The sequence below is a fragment of the Pristiophorus japonicus genome, chromosome 5 (assembly GCF_044704955.1).
Source record: "Pristiophorus japonicus isolate sPriJap1 chromosome 5, sPriJap1.hap1, whole genome shotgun sequence".
In the NCBI taxonomy this organism is placed as follows: domain Eukaryota; kingdom Metazoa; phylum Chordata; class Chondrichthyes; family Pristiophoridae; genus Pristiophorus; species Pristiophorus japonicus.
In genome coordinates, this window is record NC_091981.1 from 146,189,738 (window position 1) to 146,217,005 (window position 27,268).

Consider the following 27,268-nt stretch of genomic DNA (forward strand, 5'->3'; position numbering starts at 1 on the left):
ATTTATTTAATGTCCCAGTTACCACAGTTCTCTGAGGCAGCGAATTCCACAGATTCACAACTCTCCGAGAGAAGAAATTTCTCCTCATCTCAGTTTTAAATGGGTGGCCCCTTATTCTAAGACCATGCCCTCTGGTTCTTGTCTCCCCCACCACTGGAAACATCCTCTCTGCATCTACCTTGTTAAGCCCCCTCATAATCTTATATGTTTCGATAAGATCACCTCTCATTCTTCTGAATTCTAATGAGTAGAGGCCCAACCTACTCAACGTTTCCTCATAAGTCAACCCCCTCATCCCTGGAATCAACCTAGTGAACCTTCTCTGAACTGCCTCCAAAGCAAGCACATCCCTTCGTAAATATGAAAAACAAAACTGCATGCAATATTCCAGGTGTGGCCTCACCAATACCCTGTACAGCTGTAACAAGACTTTCCTGCTATTATACTCCATCCCCTTTGCAATAAAGGCCAAGATTCCATTGGCCTTCCTGATCACTTGCTGTACCTGCACACTATTCTTCTGTGTTTCATGCACAAGTACCCCCAGGTCCCGCTGTTCAGCAGCACTTTGCACTCTTTCTCCATTTAAATGATACCCTGCTCTTTGATTTTTTCTGACCTCAAACTTTCCAACATTATACTCCATCTGCCAAATTTTTGCCCACTCACTTAGCCTGTCTATGTCCTTTTGCAGCTTTTTTATGTCCTCCTCACACATTGCTTTTCCTCCCACCTTTGTATCATCAGCAAACTTGGCTACGTAACACTCAGTCCCTTCCAAGTTGTTAATATAGATTGTAAATAGTTGAGGTCCCAGCACTGATCCCTGCAGCACCCCACTCGTTACTGATTGCCAACCAGAGAATGAACCTTTTATCCCGACTCTCTGTTTTCTTTTTGTTAGCCAATCTTCTATCCATGCTAATATATTACCCCAACCCCGTGAACTTTTATCTTGTGCAATAACCTTTTGTGTGGCACGTTGTCAAATGCCTCCTCGAAGTCCAAATATACCACATCCACTGGTTCCCCTTTATCCACCCTGTTCATTACATCCTCAAAGAATTCCAGCAACTTTGTCAAACATGACTTCTCCTTCATAAATCCATGCTGACTCTGCCTGACCAAATTTTGCTTTTCCAAATGTCCTTTTACTGCTTCTTTAATAATGGATTCCAACATTTTCCCAACCACAGATGTTAGACTAACTGGTCTATAGTTTCCTGCTTTTTGTCTGCCTCCTTTTTTTAACAGGGGCATTACATTTGCAGTTTTCCAATCTGCTGGGACCTCCCCAGAATCCAGTGAATTTTGGTAAATTACAACCAATGCATCCACAATCCCTACCGCTACTTCTCTCAAGACCCTAGGATGCATACCATCAGGTCCAGGGGAATTATCCGCCTTTAGTCCCATTATCTTACTGAGTACCACCTCCTTAGTGATTGTGATTGTGTTAAGTTCCTCCCCCACTATAGCCCCTTGACTATCCACCGTTGGAATATTGTTAGTATCCTCTACCATAAAGACTAATACAAAATACTTGTTTAGAGTTTCTGCCATCTTCATGTTCCCCATTACTAATTCCCCGGTCTCGCCCTCTAAGGGACCAACATTTACTTTAGCCACTCTTTTTTTTCTTTTTATATACCTATAGAAACTCTTGCTATCTGTTTTTATATTTTGTGCTAGTTTACTTTCATAGTCTATCTTCCCTTTCTTAATCATTTTTTTAGTCATTCTTTGCTGACTTTTAAAAGCTTCCCAATCTTCTGTCCTCCCACTAGTTTTGGCCACTTTGTATGCCCTTATTTTTAATTGGATATCGTCCTTTATTTCTTTAGCTAGCCATAGATGGTCTTCTTTTCTCATACATTGTTTCCTCCTTACTGGAATATATTTTTCTTGAGAGTTGTGAAATATCTCTTTAAATGTTCATCCACCATCCTACACTTCAATCTGTTTTCCCAGTCTACTTTAGCCAACTCTGCCCTCATACCTTCATATTCTCTTTTATTTAAGCTTAGTACGCTGGTTAGAGATCCAACTTTCTCACCCTCCATCTGAATTTGAAACTCAACCATGCTATGATCACTCATTCCAAGGGGATCCTTTACTAGGAGATTGTTTTTAATCCTGTCTCATTACACAGGATCAGATCCAAGATAGCCTGCCTCCTGGCTGGTTCCATTATTTTCTGCTCAAGGAACACATCCCTTATGCACTCGATGAACTCTTCCTCAAGGCTACCCTGACCAATTTGATTTGTCCAATCAATATGGAGGTTAAAATCACCCATGATTATTGCTGTTCCCTTTTTACAAGCCCCCACTATTTCCTGGTTTATGTTCCGACCAACAGAGTTACTACTGTTCGGGGGCCTATATACTACACCCACCAGTGACTTTTTCCCCTTATTATTCCCTATCTCCACCCAAACTGTTTCAACATCCTGATCCTTTGAGCATATATCATTTCTCACTATTGCAGTGATTCCATCCTTTATCAATAGCTACCCCACATCCTTTTCCTTTCTGTCTGTCCTTCAGGATTGTCAAATACCCCTGAAGATTCAATTCCCAGTCCTGGTCACCTTGCAACCACGTCTCTGTACTGGCTATCATATCATACCCATTTGTCTCAATTTGTGCCGTCAACTCATCTATTTTGTTACAAATGCTACGGGCATTTAGACCTCCTTGATCTGTGTAGCACAGTATCACACCAGGTGATACATTTACTCACTAAGCAATCAGGGAAGTCCGCTGGCATTTATATCTTTGAAACACCTTTCTGGCATATTTCCACTTCCTGAAGTCTTAATCTCAGTTCACAACTTGATTTAATGTCTCTATCCCTGATATAACTTCCTCAGCAAGTCCTTTGAGAATGGGAGGTGAAGAAACTTCTAGTCCTGTGGCAATAAAGACTTGTACTGTAAAACCCAACTGTCACACACCTAGTTCACAGTGCTAGATTGGATCAAGCTCAGGTCAAATTGAAAACATTGTGATTTATTTGTACCCCACCAGTATACTCGAGAGACCTGATTCAATCCTGTCCCTAAGGTAACAATTGCTCTCCTCGCCTTCCTCAATAGGACAATGAACATCCATTAGTTTTAATGGGTACTGACTCCAACAGCATTATCCTTCCCTTTCAGGAGCTCTAAATGTATTTTTGAAGCCTGAATTTAGTGAAAGCATTGACATGATTTACCTTTTGGTGTTATTGTAACCACACTCAGCAATTAAGCTGCCATTGATTTACCAAATAGACAAATGGAAAGTCACAAATTCTGTTTGGAGATTTTTTTTTCTTGCTAACTCAGTTCAGTCAGAAATCTATAAGATATCAATATTGTGATACTTGCTTCCACCTGAACTATTTTAGTTTGGTTGAATATTTATTTTGTAAATAAGACATACACCACATACTCCTGTGTAATGCCCAATGGTTAAGTAGAATGTTGCCACCCTATAACAGTAGACTGATGACAAGTCTAACCTGTAACACAACGCTCTGATAATATACAATATCAACCACTCAAATGTTCAGAAGTAAGGTGAACTAGGCTGCAAACTCATTATTACCCCCTTAGTGTTACAATAGTCCCAGAGGAGCTAAGCATCGCAAAGAAAATCATACCTACTGGCAAAACAGTAGCCAGAAGGCTGACTCGAAATATTGGTTTTCTTTCTGGGTCATTAGATTTTAATGGTAGAACAATGCTGACGTGCAGTGTACTTGCTGCCAGAATTGAATAAGTACCCAACCCATATTTTACAGGCTTTAAGCAGCTTAGGACAACAAGCGCCATAAATTATCTCCTTACCTGCACATGTTACCTGAAGTTGAGACCATATGGACACTTTGGCAGGATCTTAGAAGTGGAAACTCTGACTAAACCCTGCATTTGGTTTAACAGGAAAATCGTTATTTTAAAGCAATTTATTTTATGAAAAAGATCCGTTTGAAAATAGGATATCCAAAAAAAATTAGTTCGTAAATTGAAGCATTTAAATTGATTTAAGGCAATTCACAAAAAGAAATTCTTAGACAGAGATAGGTAAAGAAATTTCTGCTTCACCTCATCAGAAAATCAACTTCAGTCCAATTGTTTATACAGTAGATGTTGGAGTATTAGGGCCTGAATTTGCGTTACAGCGCTTGTGCATCTGAACATGGAAATCCTGAAGTTGCGGTCAATTGTTCACTGGTCTGACACAGGCTGCGCTATGCGCACCCCCCCCTCCCCGCCCCCCCCCACCCCGCCCCCAGTCGACAATCAGAGTAATCAGTAAAATCTGTGAAACTGATGGAAACTTGGGCTTTTCCATAATAATATCGCTGTTAAAAACCCCATTAAATGTTAGGCCGAGTAACTGGGATTTTAACAGCGCATTGACTGCTAAACAAACATTATGGACCTGAAAAACTAATTTAAAATTTTGTGGAGTGTCAAATTTCTCCATTATGATAAAAATTACATTTTTTAAGAAACTTTAAAAAGAATGTTAATTTTTTTTTCAGTTTGTTCATGATTTTTCATCTGATCTCCATGTGAGACTCCCAATCTTTGTTTGGCTCTCTGACAGTTTTAAAAAGTTTGGAAAAGAACAGCTTCTCATTTCCTCGTTCCCTGTCTATGAGAATTCTGCAATGTGATTGGCTGCTTAGACAGCTTGTTGATTTCACAATAGATTGCACTAGGGAATTCCCACTGCACTGCACTGAAATCACTTACGCGTCCAAAAAAGCAAACATTTTGGTGGGAAAATTCTGGGTCATAGTTTCTCACTCACCATTACTGAGATATTGTGACGCTGTGAGTTCCATCATTGCATGCTGTTATGCATAGTTCTGAAACTGATTTTTGCAATTTCAGCACCCATTTCCAGTGTTGCATTCTTAATGAGAGATCTTACTTGGAGCTAGTTTTTAGCAATGCAAAAACAGTTTATTACATAACAAAGGATATGTAATAACTTTGATTATGGTAATGCTCTGAAAGTATAACAAGTAAAGTGACAGTAGCGGGTAAATGGTGCATGAACACCTATGTGTAGGACACAAATACAGTATGCCTTGTGTATATTAGAGATATAAAACTTCTATGTGCTATTTATAAAATATAATAAATTATCCGTAGCTATATACATGGTTATGTGCACAGTTTAGACAACCACCATAGTCCCCTACTAAACCTGCTAACTGTAGAGTTTTCTAGTGCTGTGGGGTGTTCTTCCAAAATCACTTTTGGCCTATTTTGGTGATCTTGACTTTGCAGCTCCAATTTCAGGAGAGCCTCCTAACACTGCTGTCCCTTCTTTATGCCTCCATCTGGCTCAGTTCTTCATGAGACACTGAACAGTAGGGCTGGCAAATCTGGTGGCAGTTTATGAAACCCATAAAACCTTGCAGGGGTTCACCACTGTCACTGGAGCAAGGTCAGTTGATGCTATTATATTTCTTGGTACAGGTGATGGCAGAAGAATGGTGTATGTGCTGACAGCTGTAGATTTGTAACCAAAAAGTACCTTAACGCTGAAAGCTCTGGATTGATTATTGACCAATTCTTTTTGATCAGTGTTTACTCAAAGCATTTCTTCTTAAGAAAGTTGCATGAAGTAATCTGCTGTGTCCATTTCTTTTAGAATGAAGAACAAATTCTGGTATTTTGAATTTGGGACATCTGAAACATTCTCCGCCACCTGCAAGAGACTACATGAATATGTAGAGATAGAGGTAAGGTGAATGGATATCTAGAAAAAGTGGTTTGGGATTAACTCTCCCTTAACCTTTCCTATTGCCATAGATAATTATGTACTTGGTAGAAATAGGCATCCTTATTTAGTATATAATACCTATTATATTAAAAATGCTTAACAGGACCTTTTAATTCAGAATCCAACTTCCATGAGCCAGCTTCTGGTAATGATACTGTCAAGTCAATTTTCTTAGCCACGTGGCAGACTCTTGCTCCCAGGTAAATAAATTGGATCTACCATCTGCCATCTGGTTTAAGGAGAGTGAATTTAACAACATAAATGCTGAGAGTGGGCTTCCAGAATATGAATGAAAGGAAAACCAATATAAATGCAGCTAATACTCTTTAGTGCAATTTTGAGATTTTCCTGATGTTAATGTTATTGATTTCAAAACATGATAATTCATGTGATGAAATCATGAAGTGGCTTTGTGGGTCAGTCTCAGAAACGAAATTGAATATGATTGATTTTTCATTCTACATTCTTAGTACGTAGCACTGTGTCAAATATATTCGAATAGTTGTTGGAAAACTGTTACTTCAAAAGAAATTACATTGGGCCCGACCTTGGTGCTTACCGATGGTCCGTCGAGTTCCTGGTGGTATCGCGACGGTTTGTTGTTTATTATCGTCGGCAGATCGCCCAGACATAAAGCCTCAACTTCGGTCATCTTCTTTTCGGTGGTTTACCAACGTTTTGCGAGCGGTGCGCAGCGGGCAGTCTCGCAGACTGGAGTTGAGCCAGAGAAATGCTTTCCTCGATCGACGGTATAGCAGCGCACTGCGCATGCGCAAACTTTTTTCTCCAAACCTTTATTCGCCGCGATTTCAGGGGTCAAGGATCACCTGCGCATACGCAGAGAGTGGCAGCGAGGAGAGACAGTGGGAAGGAGCAGTGAGGCACTCGAAGGCTGCTGCTTTGCTTCTGAATATAATCATAATAATTAAAGAGGCTAAGAATAACTTCAGTGTTCTCCTCCAAATGGTACTGCTTCTTTCTGGTGTTCCTGATTTTTCACACTTTCACCCCATTTTTAAATAAACAAAATAACCTCCAGAAATCCTTCTTTCCCTCCAAAAAACATTCTTTCCTTTAAAATTTGACCTTTTTCCTGTGAATACAACTGCAGTGCTTTGCTCCAATTCTCCTGCTTATCTCCAAATGCTGCTGCTTCTCCCAATGTCCAAGTGAACACGCCACACACTACCGTCCACTTTACGAAGCATAAAAGCCTGTTTTCCAGAACGGTATGCTTCAGGGTGATACTTCGGCGGTGAGTGACCGATGTTGGAGTTTTCGGTGGTATGTCGGGTCTTCAGTGTAGGTGGACGGTGCGCATACTGCTCGGCGGTATGTCAGTTACCAGAGTCATGCCAGGCAATATGTCGGTGGTATGCAGCTGTTTTTCCACGAAACATAGAAACATAGAAACATAGAAAATAGGTGCAGGAGTAGGCCATTCGGCCCTTCTAGCCTGCACCGCCATTCAATGAGTTCATGGCTGAACATGCAACTTCAGTACCCTATTCCTGCTTTCTTGCCATACACCTTGATCCCCCTAGTAGTAAGGACTTCACCAAACTCCTTTTTGAATATATTTAGTGAATTGGCCTCAACAACTTTCTGTGGTAGAGAATTCCACAGGTTCACCACTCTCTGGGTGAAGAAGTTTCTCCTCATCTCGGTCCTAAATGGCTTACCCCTTATCCTTATACTGTGACCCCTGGTTCTGGACTTCCCCAACATTGAGAACATTCTTCCTGCATCTAACCTGTCTAAACCCATCAGAATTTTAAACATTTCTATGAGGTCCCCGCTCATTCTTCTGAACTCCAGTGAATACAAGCCCAGTTGATCCAGTCTTTTTTTGATAGGTCAGTCCCGCCATCCCGGGAATCAGTCTGGTGAACCTTCGCTGCACTCCCTCAATAGCAAGAATGTCCTTCCTCAGGTTAGGAGACCAAAACTGTACACAATACTCCAGGTGTGGCCTCACGAAGGCCCTGTACAACTGTAGCAACACCTCCCTGCCCCTGTACTCAAATCCCTTCGCTATGAAGGCCAACATGCCATTTGCTTTCTTAACCGCCTGCTGTACCTGCATGCCAACCTTCAATGACTGATGTACCATGACACCCAGGTCTCGTTGCACCTCCCCTTTTCCTAATCTGTCACCATTCAGATAATAGTCTGTCTCTCTGTTTTTACCACCAAAGTGGATAACCTCACATTTATCCACATTATACTTCATCTGCCATGCATTTGCCCACTCACCTAACCTATCCAAGTCGCTCTGCAGCCTCATAGCATCCTCCTCGCAGCTCACGCTGCCACCCAACTTCAAATTCTCGGCGGTATGCGGGCGTTTAGTGGGCGGTATGTCCACCGACGTCGGGCCCATTAAATTTATTGTATCTGTTGCTCTATTGGAACTAAACTTTACAAGCAAGAAAGGTCCTTGGTTTATCCCTGGTCAGTGCAAAGTTGGCTAATCTTAACCTGAATAGTGTTAGGCCTTAGTGTCCCTGAGCTGAACGTGAGTAAAATAAACCAAGGTTCGAACTTTCTCCCGACTATCCATTGATTCCTGCTGGAAAGTGCATGTTTGCAGAGGATGAATAGTGCTCCACTGTGAAGCCCCAAGGATTGAATTTGGCACAGTTGTGGTGCCCTTCACATGGTCACACTTGAAGACCGAGCACTTGGGCAGGGTATGAAATGAGGCTGACACCAATGGAATCGTATCGCAGCATAAGTCAGCGCCTTGAGAAAATGAGTGAAAGTTGTGGCAGGAGATTGAACACATGCAACAAAAATAAAAAATAAAATGAGCCCAGCATTCCCCATTTTTTGGGTGTAAAAGGGGCAATGTTCTGGCATATCAGATCAGAATTTGTTTACAGCAAATATACCAAGTAACAATGGTTTAAAATGTGCACTAATTTTTGGTAGAATTGACTGGTGGTGGAAGACGTGCCAGTCAAACAAAGTGGTGTCTTTATGCAAATTACAAGATAATAGGCTAGAACCTCCACATTTTTTGCATGCTTAAATGCCCATTTTACCACTGAAATGACGTATAACGCCCTTATATCGGCCATTTTACCACATAATGGAAACTCACGGGCTTTTTTAGGAACCTTATCGCCGAGCGTTACTTTCCCCATTTGTTTAACGCTGGGAAAAAATATTACCACCCGCCCACTTTTTTGGGGCGGAATCAGCAGAATGGGCGAATTCAACACCCATAATATCGCCCAGCGTTACTTTCCGCACAGAATTAACGTCGAGATTCAATATGAACGCCCGGCCACTGTTTTTTGTCACAAAGAGCATATTTACCCAAACTAGCTGCCATGGAGATCGCTCATCGTCAATTTCACCACGTCATCCACATATCGCCCACAATACCGCCCGCTCAAAAAAACACCCACAAAAAGTGGAACTAACCGGAATGAACGCCAGCGGTGTGGCTGGCATTTGTTAAATCCCACTCTTACGTGAGGAGCTGATATCAGAATGATTTGACTGAAAGAGCGCTGATGTGAGTGACAACGCTGACACACTGCAGTTTGTGTGCAGCTCAGACATCCATGGTGCCCATCAGCTTGGTGCCAGTTAAAGTTTACGTTGATTGATGTTAAGTTGTATTTAACACTTTCATGGTAAGGAATCACCAGAGTGTAACGGTCCAGCTATCTGAGACAGTGCGCAACAAGGTTATGTTCAATAACAATAGTTTAATAACAACATTGGTCTGAAATCATAAGTATCACAGCCAATAACACCCAACCCCCGCCCATACCCCACTTTTTCCATCATTGACATCATAGAAACATAGAAATATAGAAAATAGAGGCACGAGAAGGCCATTCGACCCTTCGAGCCTGCACCACCATTCGATAAGATCATGGCTGATCATTTTTGCAACTTTAGCTTCCCATTCCTGCATTCTCTCCATATCCCTTGATCCCTTTAGCTGAAAGGGCCACATTTAACTCCGTTTTGAATATATCTAATGAACTGGCCTCAACAACATTCTGTGGTAGAGAATTCCACAGGCTCACAATTCTCTGAGTGAAGAAATTTCTCCTCATCTCAGTCCTAAATGGTTTACCCCTTAACCTTAGACTGTGAACCCTGGTTCTGGACTTCCCCAACATCGGGAACACTCTTCCTGCATCTAACCTGTCCAATCCCGTCAGAATTTTATGTTTCTATGAGATCCACTTTCATTCTTCTAAACTCCAGTGAATATAAGCCTAGTCGATCCAGTCTTTCTTCATACGTCAGTCCTGCCATCCCAGGAATTAGTCTGGCGAACCTTCGCTGTGCTCCCTCAATCGCAAGAATGTCCTTCCTCAGATTAGGAGACCAAAACTGTACACAATATTCAAGGTGTGGCCTCGCCAAGGCCCTGTATAACTGCAGTAAGACCTCCCTGCTCCTATACTCAAATCCTCTCGCTATGAAGGCCAACATGCCATTTGCCTTCTTCACTGCCTGCTGTACCTGCATGCCAACTTTCAATGACAGATGTACCATGACACCCAAGTCTCGTTGCAGCTCCCCTTTTCCTAATCTGTCACCATTCAGATAATATTCTGCCATCCTGCTTTTGCCAACAAATTGGATAACCTCACATTTATCTGCATTATACTGCATTTGCCATGCATTTGCCCACTCACCTAACCTGTCCAAGTCACCCTGCAGCCTCTTAGCATCCTCCTCACAGCTCACACTGCCACCCAGCTTAGTGTCAGCTGCAAACTTGGAGATATTACATTCAATTATTTCGTCTAAATCATTAATGTATATTGTAAGTAGCTGGGGTCCTAGCACTGAACCTTGCGGTACCCCACTAGTCACTGCCTGCCATTCTGAAAAGAACCCGTTTATCCTAATTCTCTGCTTCCTGTCTGCCAACCAGTTCTCTATCCACATCAGTACATTACCCCCAATAACACGTTCTTTAATTTTGCACATTAATCTCTTGTGTGGGACCTTGTCAAAAGTCTTTTGAAAGTCCAAATATGCCACATCCACTGATTCGCCCTTGTCCACTCTACTAGTTACATCCTCAAAAAAATTCTGGAAGATTTGTCAAGCATGATTTCCCTATCATAAATCTATGCTGACTTGGACCAATCCTGACACTGCTTTCCAAATCCGCTGCTATTACATCTTTAATAATTGATTCCAACATTTCCCCACTACCGATGTTATGCTAACCGGTCTATAATTCCCTGTTTTCTTTCTCCCTCCTTTTTTAAAAAGTGGGGTTACATTAGCTACCCTCCAATCCATAGGAACTGATCCAGAGTCTATAGAATGTTGGAAAATGACCACCAATGCATCACTATTTCTAGGGCCACTTCCTTAAGTACTCTGGGATGCAGACTATCAGGCCCCGGGGATTTATCGGCCATCAATCCCATCAATTTCCCGTCTAATAAGGATATCCTTTAGTTCCTCCTTCTCACTAGACCCTCAGTCCCCTAGTACTTCCAGAAGGTTATCTGTGTCTTCCTTCGTGAAGACAGAACCAAAGTGTTTGTTCAACTGGTCCGCCATTTCTTTGTTCCCCATTATAAATTCACCTGAATCTGACTGCAAGGGACCTACGTTTGTCTTCACTAATCTTTTTCTCTTCACATATCTATAGAAGCTTTTGCAGTCAGTTTTTATGTTCCCGGCAAGCTTCCTCTCATACTCTATTTTCCCTCTTTTAATTAAACTCTTTGTCCACCTCTGCTGTATTATAAAATTCTCCCAGTCCTCAGGTTTGCTGCTTTTTCTGGCCAATTTATATGCCTCTTCCTTGGATTTAACACTATCCTTAATTTCCCTGGTTAACCATGGTTGAGCCACCTTCCCCGTTTAATTTTTACTCCAGACATGGATGTGCAATTGTTGAAGTTCATCCATGTGATCTTTAAGTGTTTGCCATTGCCTATCCACCGTCAACCCTTTAAGTATCATATGCCAGTCTATTCTAGCCAATTCACATTTCATACCTTTCCTTAAGTTCAGCACCCTAGTCTCTGAATTAACTGTGTCATTCTCCATCTTAATAAAGAATTCTACCATATTATGGTCACTCTTCCCCAAGAGGTCTCGCACAACAAGATTGCTAATTAGTCCTTTCTCATTACACATCACCCAGTCAAGGATGGCCAGCCCTTTAGTTGGTTCCTCGACATATTGGTCCAGAAAACCATCCCTAATACACTCCAGGAAATCCTCCTTCACTGTATTGCTACCAGTTTGGTTAGCCCAATCTATATGTAGATTAAAGTCGCCCATGATAACTGCTGTACCTTTATTGCACGCATCCCTAATTTCTTGTTTGATGATGTCTCCAACCTCACTACTACTGTTTGGTGGTCTGTACACAACTCCCACTAGCGTTTTCTGCCCTTTCGTATTCCACAGCTCCACCCATACAGATTCCATATCATCCAAGCTAATATCCTTCCTTACTATTGCGTTAATTTCCTCTTTAACCAGCAACGCTACCCCACCTCCTTTTCCTTTCTGTTTATCCTTCCTGAATGTTGAATACCCCTGGATGTTGAGTTCCCAGCCTTGATCACCCTGGAGCCATGTCTCCGTGATGCCAACTATATCATATTCATTAATTGCTGCCTGCGCAGTTAATTCATCCACCTTATTACGAATACCCCTCGCATTGAGGCACAGAGCCTTCAGGCTTGTCTTTTTAACACACTTTGCCCTTTAAGAATTTTGCTGCAATGTGGCCCTTTTTGATTTTTCCCTTGGGTTTCTCTGCCCTCCACTTTTACTTTTCTTCTTTCTATCTTTTGTTTCTGCCATTGTCTGCCATTGCCTATCCACCGTCAACCCGTTATGTATCATTCGCCAGCCTATCCCAGCCAATTCACATCTCATACCATCGAAGTTACCTTTCTTTAAGTTCAGGACTCTAGTCTCTGAATTAAGTGTGTCACTCTCAATCAATCACATGTTCAACATGTCCACCAACACAGAATACAAAGGCAAAGCTAGAGCCTCCAGCTCCATACATTGCAACAAATTGCAGACACCCAGATGGAGATATAACACAGCCATCACCTGCGGACATGCAACTCACTTTCCTTCCTCCCTATCCTTCTTCTCCCCACCTCTACCCCTTCCCCTCCTCACTCCACGGTGCCTGGCTGAGGAACTCCTCAGGCGGTGCCTCATTGGAGTGGATGAAGGAAGATGCGTTGGTTGCACGGGTACGGGAGCGGGGGGTGCCGAGGAGGCAACATTCTCTGATGCAGAAGCAGGATCTTGGTCCTTGCTCTCATCTGTCGTTCGCAGTGGTGGTGCGGAACCTAGGGGTGGAGTGCCGCACTCTGGGACCACTGGGAGGCCTGTGGCAGCAGTGTTCCTGGCTATCGCATCCAGGGACTCCGCCATGTGTGGAATGTACTTGGTCACGATGGCCAGGTGTCGGGATATGCCCCCCCAATGCTTCGATGAGCTGGTTACCAATGTCTGAAGTCCTCTTGGATAACTGTACCATCTCTCCGCTAACATGTTGCGCTCATGGAAAAGACCTGCTGTGTCTACGAGGCCTTCACGGGGTCAGCGCCATCCTGGGGACAAATGGGGTGCCCTGTGGAGAGGTGCTTGGACCTGGTACCTCCAGAGTGGAGGCGGGAATGACCGGAGGACCACTCGATGACCTTGGGGTGGAATTGCTTCTGGAGCGTGGTGATGCAGGTTTTTCGAAGTCCACGCTCTCATCCGTCAAGGTCAGACCCAGCGGATTAACGAGCGACAATCGGAGCTCCTCAGCACCAGATGTAGTAGGTTTGTCCGCCGACTCCTGCCCCGCGGCCCCACCTTCTGGCCTCTGTGGTCTTGCCTGGGGTCGCGCTGCTGGCTGAGCTGCAAAACACAAATGATGTTATTAGAGGAGAAGGGGGTGCGAGGGTGATAAGGTGAGTCCAACGCTACACACAGCATATGCACGACAAAGCACCACCGCTCCCAAAATAATCACATACATCACATTTCATGACCATCAACACATTGTGCATTACAATGATTTTCATTAGGCCAGCATTATTTCTATGACACTTTTAGAAATCATCTATCATATATGATTGTTCGGATATGAGTTGGTGTTTCATCTATTGACTTTACATCACGCAATGGTGTAAGCATTACTCACATGACGCTGACACCATTTCAGGGTCTGCAGATGCGTCCGTGGCTGTCCGGGGGTGCTTCCCGCTCCTCCATCTCTGTGATGTAGCTGGGGACTGGTGGCCCCTCACCTGTTCGCCTCTGCACAGACCTCATCGTCGATAGCTTCTTCTGTAAAAAGTGACAGGACGACATGGCGTGAGATCATTGTGTGATATCATTGCTAGGTACTGTCACAGACACTGATGCAACACATAACTGTCAGATGTAATCATGATTATTATGATTATTACCATTCTTTACCTAAAGACGTACACCATGACCGCAGTCTTTGAGTAAAACATTCCCGGTAAAAGTGCAAGACCTCACATCTGCTGATAGTCACTCATGACTGTTACAAATCAAATTCTATAAATACATAAGTACATGTAAATCAATGTAATACTTACTCTTGCAGATCCCACAAGGTTGTTCCATCGCTTGCGGCATTGGTTGCCCTCATGTACCTCGTTGGTCTCTGACGAGACTATCTCTGCTATCTCGGTCCATATCCTCTGGTAGGCCTTTGGGGTGGGTTTCCCACGCTCTCCCTGTGTCAAATCACCCCAGCGTGACTCAACCTCCTGCAGGAGGGAGGCATTTGCCTCGTCCGAGAACCTCCTGGCTCTTTTGCAGCCTCCAATGTGCTCCTCTCCCACCTCACTGCTCTCTCCAGTGTCAGTCTCCACAGTGTGCTGTGATGCCTCCTCATCTCCCTCCATTATAGGGCAATTCGGTCAACTATGTGGCTGGCAACAGCTAATTTTTGTTTGCCTACTTGCTATGAAGCTCTAAAGTCTCCCTCCTTTCTTCCAAAGCAGCCACACCGCACCCAGCCACGCCTTCAGTCACTCTGAGCTCCCTCTTTCTCTGTCTCCTCTTCTGCGCATGTCATAAAGACCCTTGACCTCCAGAATCGGGGGAATCGAGCATTGCCATGCCATTGCTAAGGATGGCCACACTTTACGGCAGAAGGTAAAAAAAATTGAACGCTTCTGCCCATTTGATATCGCTCATGGTAACGCCCATTTTCCAAAATGTAAACTAGGTGTTTTGAGAATGGGCGAGAAGCCAGCGATCTGAAAACCCTTTTTTACTGCCCACACCGGAAGTAACATCCATTTTTGGGCGATAAGCACAAAAGTGGAGGTTTTACCCCAATGTGCTTTACTCGTCACTGCGCTCTGAAGTGGCCTAGCAAGCAATACAGTTGTATCAAACTTTTTCAGGGAAACTAGGGATGGGCAATAAATGTCAGCCTTGCAGCAACACCCACATCCCAAGAATGTATAACAAAAAAACCATGAGGGCAAAAGCTGCTGTCCCAGAAATACCACCATTTACATTAAAATTGCACCTAATTTAAGTCTGTGGAAAAGAGGGATATTTTAACTCCATGATTTGTCAAACCAAGAAATGGTTGAGTTCACAGGTCTTGAATGTTCACAAGCTCTGTCGACAATTAGAAAAATCTTTTTTTTAAGCTGTGCAACTAAGACAGGATTCTGCAAGCTACTTTTCAGCAGTTTCAGGTAAGGAATTGTTCTGTTTCCTACCCTTCTGACATGAAGTCCTGACCATGGGGTTTATTATGGACATTACCTTAACTGTCCTTATAATGGAGCAGAACAAGAGCAGGGGGTAGATGAAATGAGAAACATAGAAACATAGAAAATAGGTGCAGGAGTAGCCATTCGGCCCTTCAAGCCTGCACCACCATTCAATAAGATCGTGGCTGATCATTCCCTCAGTACCCTTTTCCTGCTTTCTCTCCATACCCCATGATCCCTTTAGCCGTAAGGGCCATATCTAACTCCCTCTTGAATATATCCAATGAACTGGCATCAACAACTCTCTGCGGTAGGGAATTCCACAGATTAACAACTCTATGAGTGAAGAAGTTTCTCCTCATCTCAGTCCTAAATGGTCTACCCCTTATCCTAAGACTGTGTCCCCTGGTTCTGGACTTCCCCAACATCGGGAACATTCCTCCCGTCAGAATCTTATAAGTTTCTATGAGATCCCCTCTCATTCTTCTAAACCCCAGTGTATAAAGGCCCAGTTGATCCAGTCTCTCCTCATATGTCAGTCTCGCCATCCCGGGAATCAGTCTGGTGAACCTTCGCTACACTCCCTCAATAGCAAGAATGTCCTTCCTCAGATTAGGAGACCAAAACTGAACACAATATTCCAGGTGAGGCCTCACAAAAGGCCCTGTACAACTGCAGTAAAACCTTCCTGCTCCTATACTCAAATCCCCTAGCTATGAGGGCCAACATACCATTTGCCTTCTTCGCCGACAGAGGCACACAGGATAAGAATAGATCAAAGAAATAGACAACCAGGAGGTACCTTCCCTGCAGAGTCTATAGATCATGTTGTTCCCTCAATGATGTCTCAGAAGAGACCTACTTAAGGAGGCAACATTTCAGTAAGGAATCATGAAAAGAACTGTCTCCTGTTTCAAACTGACCGCCAAACCCTACCAAACACAAATAACAAAGAGCAGTCTAACTTTAGAATCAGAAAGGGATTTCACTGTGCACGTATATATTTAGAGCAATGCTTATTATTAACACCATGTCTACCGTTAGTTCCCCTCTGTACCAGTCTTAAACCTATCCTGGTGCTGTGTTGAGGTAAGACTTCAAAGCCAGGGACACCTGAGACAGAGTTGACCATATCTCATGGCTTCTGAGTCTTGGGAGGACTCTTTAAAAGGCTGTGATGCCACTGCTGGTGGATCAGCAGCCTAATCATATGTCCTGACACCAACATTAGCAGGCAACTGAGGGGGCTGGTTAGAAAGATCGCATGAGCAGTCACCAGGAAAAAGGATTGCATCATAGACAGACTCTAGCTATGCCACATGTGCTGAGCCCTGGATCGGAATGCCTACTGATTAGTAGGCAGGAATACCTGATTGTATTAGTTAGATTCTACAGACGCTGATGAGAGTTAATGTCCTGAAGGTCTCAGAAGCCATTTTGCATCATAAAAGGTCTGAAGGCCAGTGGTTAATATAGTGTCCTTACACACTACTATAAATTCACATGAGGCACATTCTGCAGACAAGGTCACTCTGTGACCTGAACCTTTATTCACAGGACTAAGAAGTGATGACCCTGCGTGGGACCTCCCTTTATATACCTGGATGACCAGGTGAGGAGTGTCTCCCGCAAGTTCACCCCCTGTGGTTAAGGTGTGCATTTCTTGGGAGTATGCAGTGTTGTTATGAAGGTTACAGTTACATGAAGGTTACATACATGACAGTTAAGGTCCCTGGTCTAGAGGCCTCACTGTCAAGAGCAGCAGGGAAGGGGTTGCCAGGTACAGATGGTGCCGCCACCTGCTCCAGGTAGCACTGCGTTGTGTTGAATTCTTCTTAGATATTCATATTGAAGGTAGCATTGAACTTTGCCATGACCCCTGCCATTTCTCATGTCCTCAGAGACAGTCCTCAGTGTCTCCATGTGAGTGTAATGATCATCTTGCTTATAGCAGGACCCCATCTGTGGAGCCTATATTCTGCACTGTCAGATCCCAGTTTCACCTCTGACTTCTCTCGCACTGTGTGCTAAATGAATGAAGGAATGCCACACATATAAAGTGACTGCAGTGAAAGGTCAGAGGAAGCAGGTAACTTACCTTGGCTGTTCTGATGAGGCCACTAAACTTCTTGCACTGCAAGGGAGTCGGGGACTTTATGTGCTGCAGCTGCACCAGGTCTCTGCCTCTTTTTCAGGTATTTCCTGGCCTCCACTCCGCCACTTTTCCTCACCACCCCTTCCGTATCTCCAGCTTTCCTCTCTACTCCTATTCTGGAGGCGTTGCAGGCTTATTTAAACTGCCTGCTCCCGTTCTGAAATTTAAAGTCGATGATTCTGCAAATTATGGCAGGGTCGGTGCCATGACCTGGAGGTGGGTGGAAACTTAGGACCAATTCTATCCAATTTACAGTTGACATTTTATAAGCCTTTCATTGAAAAAGAAAAAGAAAATCCAAATGTTTCCACAGGCCTACAGGAGACATCGGGACAGATTTTAATCTTTTGCGCTAAGACATAAGTAATTTCCCAGGCAAAGTACATAGAGAAACCCAGTCAAGAAGGATCACATGTCCATAACAGAGGCTGCCTAATTTTCTTTCAATTAATTTAAATGGACCAAAAGTATGGCAGGCTCCATTATGGGAGATGAGCCTCCTGGCCTGATTGTCGTCTACACTCTCCATCCAGCTGATTATTTACATCCAAGTGCAAAAGAAGAACATTTGGCCCTCCTGAAAGTGTTTGGCAAGCATTTTTCTTTTAATTTGTTTACCCGTATATATTTTTCGGAATTTTTTTTTTTAAATGCATGTTTTGAATGCTGAGAAAACCTCAAAGGATTAACCCAGTTACTTTTCAGGTGTCATCAGAAACTGCTGAGCTCAACGCTTTAAATAGATTTTAAATACAATTTATTAAATCACACAACAAATGAAACCATTTCAACATTTATTATCACTTTGGAGTGGCAGAAGTAGCAAAGCAATGGGGACAACTATTGCTATAGCCAAGTGTTATTTCTTATCAGTAGAGGGGGGAAAATGCCTACGGCAACCAACAAATTGTCATCAAGAAATTCTAAAGATGGGGTCGAAGGAAAATCTAGGGAAGGTAAAGCAGGCTTTGACAGATGTGAATTTATATATTTCCAATATGCTCTTAATAAATGTTATGAAAATATGACTGCTTTTTTAACTTTAACAATGTAGTGATGCATTTTAGCTTTTTTTAATCCAATAAGTAGACTGTGGGAAGCCAAGGCTTAGTCAAATAATTACAGCAGAAAATTACCTGCTGAGTTCAATATTGGGTGTTAATGGAAGCCCTACCCAGCGACTTCTATCTCACACTATTCTTTTTTTTTCTTATTTAAGTCATCTCAGTTAGTTTAGGAGACCCCAGACTCTTTTAAATTAACCACAGGGGGCATTAGATTGCATATTTATCGTACCTTGCATGAGACGTACTTAAATATGTATAAAGATGTGACTGGCATGAATTAGTTAGAAATAAAATGCTGTGCACCATATTTTGCAGTAGACCCCCAGCTGTTTGACATTTCTTCCCTGTCAAAGATCAAATTATTTTAATTTAGCCTGTAAATTATATGATGTTACGGCTGCTTTCTGGGAATTCCCCATGGTCAATTGACTTTTGTTGTTCCTGTTACAAGTCAATGTAAAAGATATAATATGTATGCAAATAAGGTTAAAAATATCTGCGTTTCCAATTATCCCGTCTTTTCTCGCCCAAATCCTCCACACCAGGACAGTGGGAGTCCTGACATTTCCTTTGCTAAGGCCACTATGTATTTAACTAAGTGTAGTTTTAATGGGCCAAATGGCCTCCTTCTGTGCTGTAAGATTCTATGATAATGAAATTAATGCTGGTCTCATTGTTGGCAACTGTGCACAGTGATCATTGAATGATACATAATCAACTGAATGGGAATACTTGATAAAACAACACATCATAACGTTTTCAAATGATAATATTCATCTTTGTGCTTTAGATAGAAACACATTTTTCTTTTAATTCTGAGTAAGAAGATAAGCAGACTATGTTATTAACATATAAATAATGTACACAAAGGTACAAATATCATTACAACTACATTTATGCAATAAAAATTTATTTTCAAAGCTGTAAATGTAGCCAGAATTTTAATAGAGAAATATTTATTAGAGTGCTACTAAAAATCATACCCATTCTCACTCTGCTAAGGTACACGTGTCAGCTTAGCCTAGTCCATAGCATTCTTGCCCCAAGGTCAGAATGTTATGGATTCACTCCACAAAAAAATTTTCAGTGCAATACCAAGGGATTGCTGCATTGTAGAAGGTTCTATCTTTTGGATGAGTTGTTAAATTGAGAACTTAAAAGAGCCTATGGCATTATTTAATGATGAGAAAGGAGTTCTCCCATGACCTAGTCAACTGACCTCCCTCAACCAGCACACTAAAAACAGGTTGTGTGGTAATTTGTCTCATTTGGTGCTTGAGGACCGTATTGTGCACAAATTGGCTGTTATAGAATCATTGGGGCAGAAATTCCGACGTCCCGGGACCATACGAAGTTTCTACGGACCCAGGAAGACATTTGCTGAAAACCGGCTTTTCCGATCTGTCAAGCTGGAACTTGACAGATCGTAGACATATCGGGAGCGAGGATGACATATTAGGAGTGAGGACATTTCTTGGGCAAGATTGCAAGATTGCGGGATTTACACAATTAAATTATAAACACATACTTTATTGTTAAAAACCCTCCCCACTACGGTAAGTTTATTTTTAACCATAATTAAAAAAACTTAAAAATCGGGAAAATATTTAATTTTTATAAGACATAATAACGTTAATTTCAATTCATTTTAAATATGTGTGGTCTGTTTTTTATTTTTTATTATTTTGTGTGTTTGGATACGCACGTCTCAGTGCTATTAATGGAAACCTGTGAAATACTTACCTGATTGGCTGAGCAGTCACACGTGACTGCATCTTCGCAGTGCAGGAAGAGAAGGCCTCCCCACCGGAATCCAGGGTGCCTCCTAGACCACCAGGTACTTTCGTAAAAAATCTCCAGCGAGGAGACAATTGCCCGTGGGAAGACCCCCAGAGGAATTTCTGGGCCATAGACTTATATAAGCACAGAAGGAGACCATTCAGCCTATCATGCCTGTGCTGGCTCTTTGAAAGAGCTATCCAAATTCTCCCACTCCCCTGCTTTTTCTTCATAGCCTGCAAATTTCTCCTTTTCAAGTATCTATCCAATTCCCTTTTAAAAATTACTGCTGAAACTGCATCCACTTCGCTTTCAGATAGTCATTCCAGATCATAACAACTAACTGTTATCTTCCCCCTGGCTTTTTAGCCAATTATCTTAAATCTGTGTCCTTTGGTTATCGCCCATCCTGCTTGTGAAAACAATTTCTCTCTATCTACTCTATCAAAACTCTTCCTAATTTTGAACAATTCTATTAAATCTATATAACCTCTATATAACTTCCTCTGCGTTAAAGAAAACAATCCCAGCTTCTCTAGTCTTTCCACATAAGTGAACTCCTTCATCCCAAGTATCATTTTAGTAAATCTCCTATGCACCTTCTCCAAGACCTTGACATCCTTCCTAAAGTGTGATGCCCAAAATTGGACACAATGCTCCAGCTGAGGCCTAACCAGTGATTTATAAAGGTTTAGCATAACTGTCTTGCTTTTGTAATTTATGTCCCCGATATTTACAGGGAGTGAGTAGGGCGGGAGTTTTGCAGTCGGGATACCTGAAAGAACGGGTTTCACTCAGGTCCTGCCAAATTTAATGGCAGATCCTGATTACCATTATTAAAATCCATTTCCCAGCTACAGCTAGCCAGTTTACATAATAATGACTATCCTTCAAAAGTAATCCATTGCCTTTTGAAGTGTTTTCAAACATCTGAGGACATGAAACGTGCTATAAAAATAAAAGTTAGTTTTTACTCCTGACATACATTCTTTCTTCTGATCTTGACTTTGTGCAATGGTGTACAATGGGTGATAGGAGTCAGCAGCTCATTTGACATCTCTCCTGCCATTGACTTTAATCTGTTGACCCCAATCTGTTAAAGAAAGCAAATATATAACTATTGTAACATCTGTATCTGTATGTTCCTCTTTACTACATACAAGTAGAGATTGACACCATCCAACCATGCTTGTCTTCTACTTGGTGATTCCCTTCAACAATATAAGAAATAGAAGCAGGAGTAGGCCATACAGCCTCTCAAGCCTGCTCCGCTCGAATGGGACATGAATGGGACTGTGGTCTTTTTGATGTAAAGAATTGCAAACACAAACCCATGTACTAATACACCACAGCAATGTGTCACACACAGATGCCAACATAAACTACAGTTCCAGTACATGGGGCTTAATTTTCCCCAATGCCATTTTTTGTATTGCCAGAGTTACGCCTGTTTTTTCTTGGCCCCAACTACTCCAAAAAAAAGTAGCAAGTTTCCCCGTTCTATTTTTTTTAATTGGCGCTGCGCATCCTGTCCTGTAGCCTTGGGGGGTGGAGCCTAATGTCTGTGTTGAAAAAATGATGCTGCCCCTTCTGCACATACACGAAAAAAAATCACGTTTTTGACGTGATTCCTATGGGCACACATGCCCAGTACAGCTCCCGGTCTGCATTCGGCCATTTTTAAAGAGCCAGTTGTGTGTGAGAACTTTAATCCTCATTGGAAAAATCGGAGCTGCAACACAAGATGCAACGTGGCGCAAGGACCAAGAATTTCTTACAGACTGAAGTGGAAGCACTAGTTACTGTGATTAAGGGCATATGGACACCAGCAGAGGTCACATAAAAGTTCCACCAAAAGAAATGAAGAAACTAGTGGAACCAACTTGCAGAAGATTACTGTGCAATGGTGACCATCCTGAAGTCTGGAGGCCAGTGCAAAAAGAAGTGGCAGGACCTTGGTCAAGTAGTTCGTGTAAGTAATATTTTCATTTATTCACTGCAATTGCAATTATAAATGTGACCATATGTAAATTTACAAGTTTAGAAGTTTGTAAGTGATCTTAAAGTTTGTAAGTGATCTTAATTGAAAACTTTAAAGTTTGATACAAGAATATTTTTATTAAAGTTAAGTTAAGTACAAACAAATGTTTGTTAAACTTTAGAATAAAATATATTTTAAATTATAACTGAATCATTTACATTATTTGTTCCATTATTAACACAACTTTTTGAAGTAAACAAGAATCATTTCCATCATTTGTTCATTAGCACAAAACAACATTACGGAACAGGTCCAAACAGTAAACATGGTCCATTGGAATAGTTGCCGCTGAGCCTTCAGGCAGCAAAGCATTCACGGATGAGCTGCTGGTGCAAGATTCAAGCAATCGTTAAAGGGGCACGACGGCCTGCCCTGCTCTGCCATTGTGCTCCGGGTTCAGGTTTCCTCATCCTCGTCCTCCTCCTCCACGTCATCTGCATCTTCCTCATCATCATCAGCCACTCTTACCTCAGATGGGTCTTCCACTATCAGCTGTTGCTGCTTCATGATGGCTAAGTTATGCAGCATGCAGCACTCAACAGTGAACTGACCGTCAATCTCAGGGGTGTATTGCAAGTAGCCTCCGGAATGATCCTTGCATCGGAAACACTGTTTCAAGATGCCAATGGTCCTCTCAATAATGCTGCATGTCGCGATGTGCGACATGTTGTAGTCCCAGTCAGCTTCCATCCGGGTTACGTGTAGGGGCATCATGAGCCAGGTGGCGAGGCCGTACCCTTTGTCCCCCAGTAGCCAGCTCTGTCCTTCTGGCTGCTGCTGAAACATGGCAGATATAACGCTCTTGCGTAAGATGAAGACATCATTCGTGCTTCCAGGGTATCTTGCATCAAATGACATTATGCGATGCATGACATCTCACACGAGCTGCACATTAATGGAATGGAAGCCTTTTCTTTTCCTGTACATCTCGGAATCCTCCACAGGTGCTCGCAAGGTGATGTGGGTTCAATCAATGCAGCCCGGTACCTTTGGGAAGCCAGCAATCCTGGAGAAGCCCACAGCCCTTTCACGTATTTCCTGGGTAGTAATGGGAACTTTATGTAGTCATTCCTCCGAGCATATAGTGCAGTAGTCACCTGCCGAATGCAGATATGTGTTGCATGTTGAGGGATGGCACACACATCCCTAGTTGTAGCCTGGAATGATCCAGATGCATAGAATGAAAGTGCAGCTGTAATCTTCACTTCAACTGACAAAGCAGTCCCCCTGACACTTCTAGGTTGCAGGTCTGCTTTTACTAACTCTCAGATCTCAGTTACAACTTCTTTGCGGAAATGCAGCCTTCTGACACAGTCTGCATCACTTAGGTGCAGGTACGAACGCCTGTCTCGATATACCCGATGTGGGTAAGACCTTCTGCCCAGCACCCTACATGCTCTGAGGTTACTCATGCGATGATGTCAAATCAATTGTCTCCTCCGCAGCACCATCATGCAGAAGGCTCGCACAAGGTATGGCATTGTCAGTATTGGCCCCATGATTAAATTGTACCTTTGCAAGAAGCTCAAAATGGCAGGCAGGACAAGGTTCTTTGTTCTTTCTCCCCAAGGTTGATGCCCCAGTATGGACCACACCCAAGTCTGAGCAGGCACAATGATTGGGAACCCCCCCCCCCCCCCCGGGCTGCATTTGATGCGTAGTATAGGTTTCTTATCCCTTCTGTTCACCTTCCACAGCTCCCCACCCACCCTGCGCTTCTTTTGATGCATAGTGTAGGTTTCTCATGCCTTCCACTCGCCTTCCACAGCTCCCCATTCCCCCCGGGGATTCTTTTGAAGCCAAACCTCTGTGTCTGGGCGAGGGACCGATTCTGCCGGGCGACACCCCAACCCTCAAGCCGGGTTTTGAGACGTTCGGTGGTGACTTGTCAGTTTTTAAAAAATGAAAACTTAAAGAATTCCATTAAACTTCCATTTTCTGTGTTTTAAGTTTTAAAAATTTAAGCTCGATTATGGATATTTATGTGTTCTTAACTCTCTCCAAAAAACAATGGCGTCTTTCTGCGACAATTATTTAATGTGCACTGGTTTTTCTTAAGTGCCCAGAAGGTTTTTCTGGAGTCGACATACGCCGTTCCAGGATAGATTTAAATTGGCCAAACTTCCATAATTGTGAAAAACTGGCACAGACATCAGGTTTCACAATAAAAACTAACCTAAAAAATCGTAACTAACTGAGTTACGCTGGCGCACAAAGATTGGGGAAACTTGGATTTTTAAATTTATGCCAAAAAAAGCCGCGTGTGCCAAAAAAATGGCGCAAATCCATGGGGAAAGTTGAGCCCATTGACTGGAATGCTGCACTCTTAAATATCACTTACATTTGCCATAATTTTAGAACACCTTTTTGTATATAATGAGTAAAATCATTTCATAACCAATGTTTGCTTTTGTTTTTAATGCAGCCTGATTATTTATACAGTATTGCCAGCAAAAAATAAATTAATTATAGTATTAAAAAAGATAGCATGGTACGACTTTTGCTGATTGGACAGAACTATAATTGACATTGCTCTTTAGTAAACTGCACTTTTTGTCTTTTATTTTTATGTTTAGAATAACTACTACTTCAAACCAGCTGATTATTCTCCTTTGGTCCAAAAATAATACAATGGGACCCAGCTTGCAAAGGGCAGTTGGGAGGAATAAACAAAGGATCCCTTCTAAGATTAGAACTACAAGCCAATAATCTTTACAGGATTAAGGTTTACAAATTATCACTCAGCACCCACTGTGACATTTGTTGGAAACTGAAATGTGAATAATATAAACTTACACAAAGATACTTAAAACAAGGAACGAGAGGAAAATGTGCACAGCATCTTTCCACAAGGTTTACACCATTACATTTTCTTTCCACACAATTTAGTTTTCATCAGATGTTTCTGTTCTAAAGATAAAGGGTAGAAGTGCCTTGCCACAAGTCAAGTAGATGTAACCCCTGGATGAAACAATCAGGGACTTTGCCAAAGACAGTTGGAAATCATAGTGCTTCAGCTTCCTTCTGCCACTCGTCCGTGATGGACCCCTGCAGCAATAGTAAAGCAGGTGGAAACTTGACTTTTTTGCCAAATTTTCAATATTTTGTATGCATGATAATGATTACCTGCCAGCTGGTCAATTTTACTGATTTCACTCATGTGACAATTGTCGTTGATGATATATCTTGATTCCAGAATGTTGTCCCCTGTTGCCTTCTTCAACAACCCTTCCTTCAGTAGCTGAGCAGTACATCTGTGCCTCCTTTATATTCCCCTTTACTACATAAGAGTGGAAGTTGACAGCAATAAGATTAATTCCCCTGTTCTTACTTTCCAATCAAATAGATTTGGAGGCATTCCCTTATAATTTGGCATTGCATTGGCACTTACACCCAGTGCCAGCACTGTATAAATCCTGCACATGCCCGTGTATATTGTCCGAAATACATTGAAACTGAATTAGTCTCACAGAGTGTGTACAGCTCCATCCATCAAACTTGCTGTTCAACTTCAAACCTCAACGAAATCTCCTCTTTCTTGAGAAGAGTGTATCGATCTAATATAGGCACTTTATTCTAAAGTTAATGTTCGTATTTACGAATTCAAATTTTCTTTTAAAACACGTTGAAAAATTACATTATGCAGGACAATAATAAAAACAACTTGCACTTTATAACGCTTCTCATAAGCAGGGAAGATGTCTGAAGTGCTTTACATAAATGAGAAGAAAAGGTAGATGATGAACAGGAAAAAAGTAGGAAATGGAAAGGGTTAGGATTTTGGAAGCAGGTTTGGGGAAGACAGGTGGTAAAGAAAGATTATGAAGGTGGATTTAAAAGCAGAGAATGTGGTGGTAAGGCTGTCTGAACTCGGCAGGGAGTTCCAGGGAGCAGCAACAGAGTCATTGAATGTGAGGCCACCAATGACGGTGAGGGTAAGCAGGGCCCAGGGAGTAGCTTTTTGCTAGAGGAGCACAAGGTGCATGTGGGATGTAAGGCTGGAGGAGATTGCAAATGTAGAGTTGGACCATGGAACGAGTTGAAAGTAAGGATGGGAATTCTGAAGTCAATTTACTGGGACTCAGGGAGCCAATGATATTTGGAGGGTGCAGGGATGGTGGATCTATGGAACTAGGGCACGGACTGCGACATTTTAGATTCGTTATAAATTGTGCACAGTTGAGTTTGAGAGGTTAGATGTGAGAGCATTAAAGAAGGTAAGCTTCAAGGCGATGAAATCTTTGACCTCGGGTTTTGGCTGCGATGGACAATTTTGCAGACAACTTGTATTTATATAGTGCAGTTAACACAGTAAAACGTCCTAAGGCACTTCACAGGAGTGTCAAAAAACAAAATTTGACACCGAACCACATCAGGAGAAATTAGGGCAGATGACCAAAAACTTGGTCAAAGAGGTAGGTTTTAAGGAATGTCTTAAAGGAGGAGAGAGGTGGAGAGGTAGAGAGGCAGAGAGGTTTAGGGAGGAAATTCCAGAGCTTAGGGCCCAGGCAACAGAAAGCACGGACACCAATGGTTGAGTAATTAAAATCAGCATTGCGCAAGAGGGCAGAATTAGAGGAGCGCAGATATCTCGGGGGGTTATGGGGCTGGAGATTACAGAGATAGGGAGGGGCGAGACCATGGAGGCATTTGAAAACAAAGATGAGAATTTTGAAATCGAGGTGATGCTTAACAGAGAGCCA

The 27,268-nt window shown here is 42.4% G+C and overlaps 1 protein-coding gene across 2 annotated transcripts in view; it reads left to right on the forward strand.

The window, feature by feature from the left end:
• Positions 1-27,268, forward strand: part of dgkb (diacylglycerol kinase, beta) — a 1,139,682-nt gene that overhangs the window by 848,793 nt on the left and 263,621 nt on the right. For both annotated transcript variants that reach the window (XM_070881012.1, XM_070881013.1), the window contains exon 18: positions 5,658-5,748. In XM_070881012.1, the coding sequence (XP_070737113.1) occupies positions 5,658-5,748 (91 nt within the window). The remainder of the gene's footprint in view (positions 1-5,657; positions 5,749-27,268) is intronic.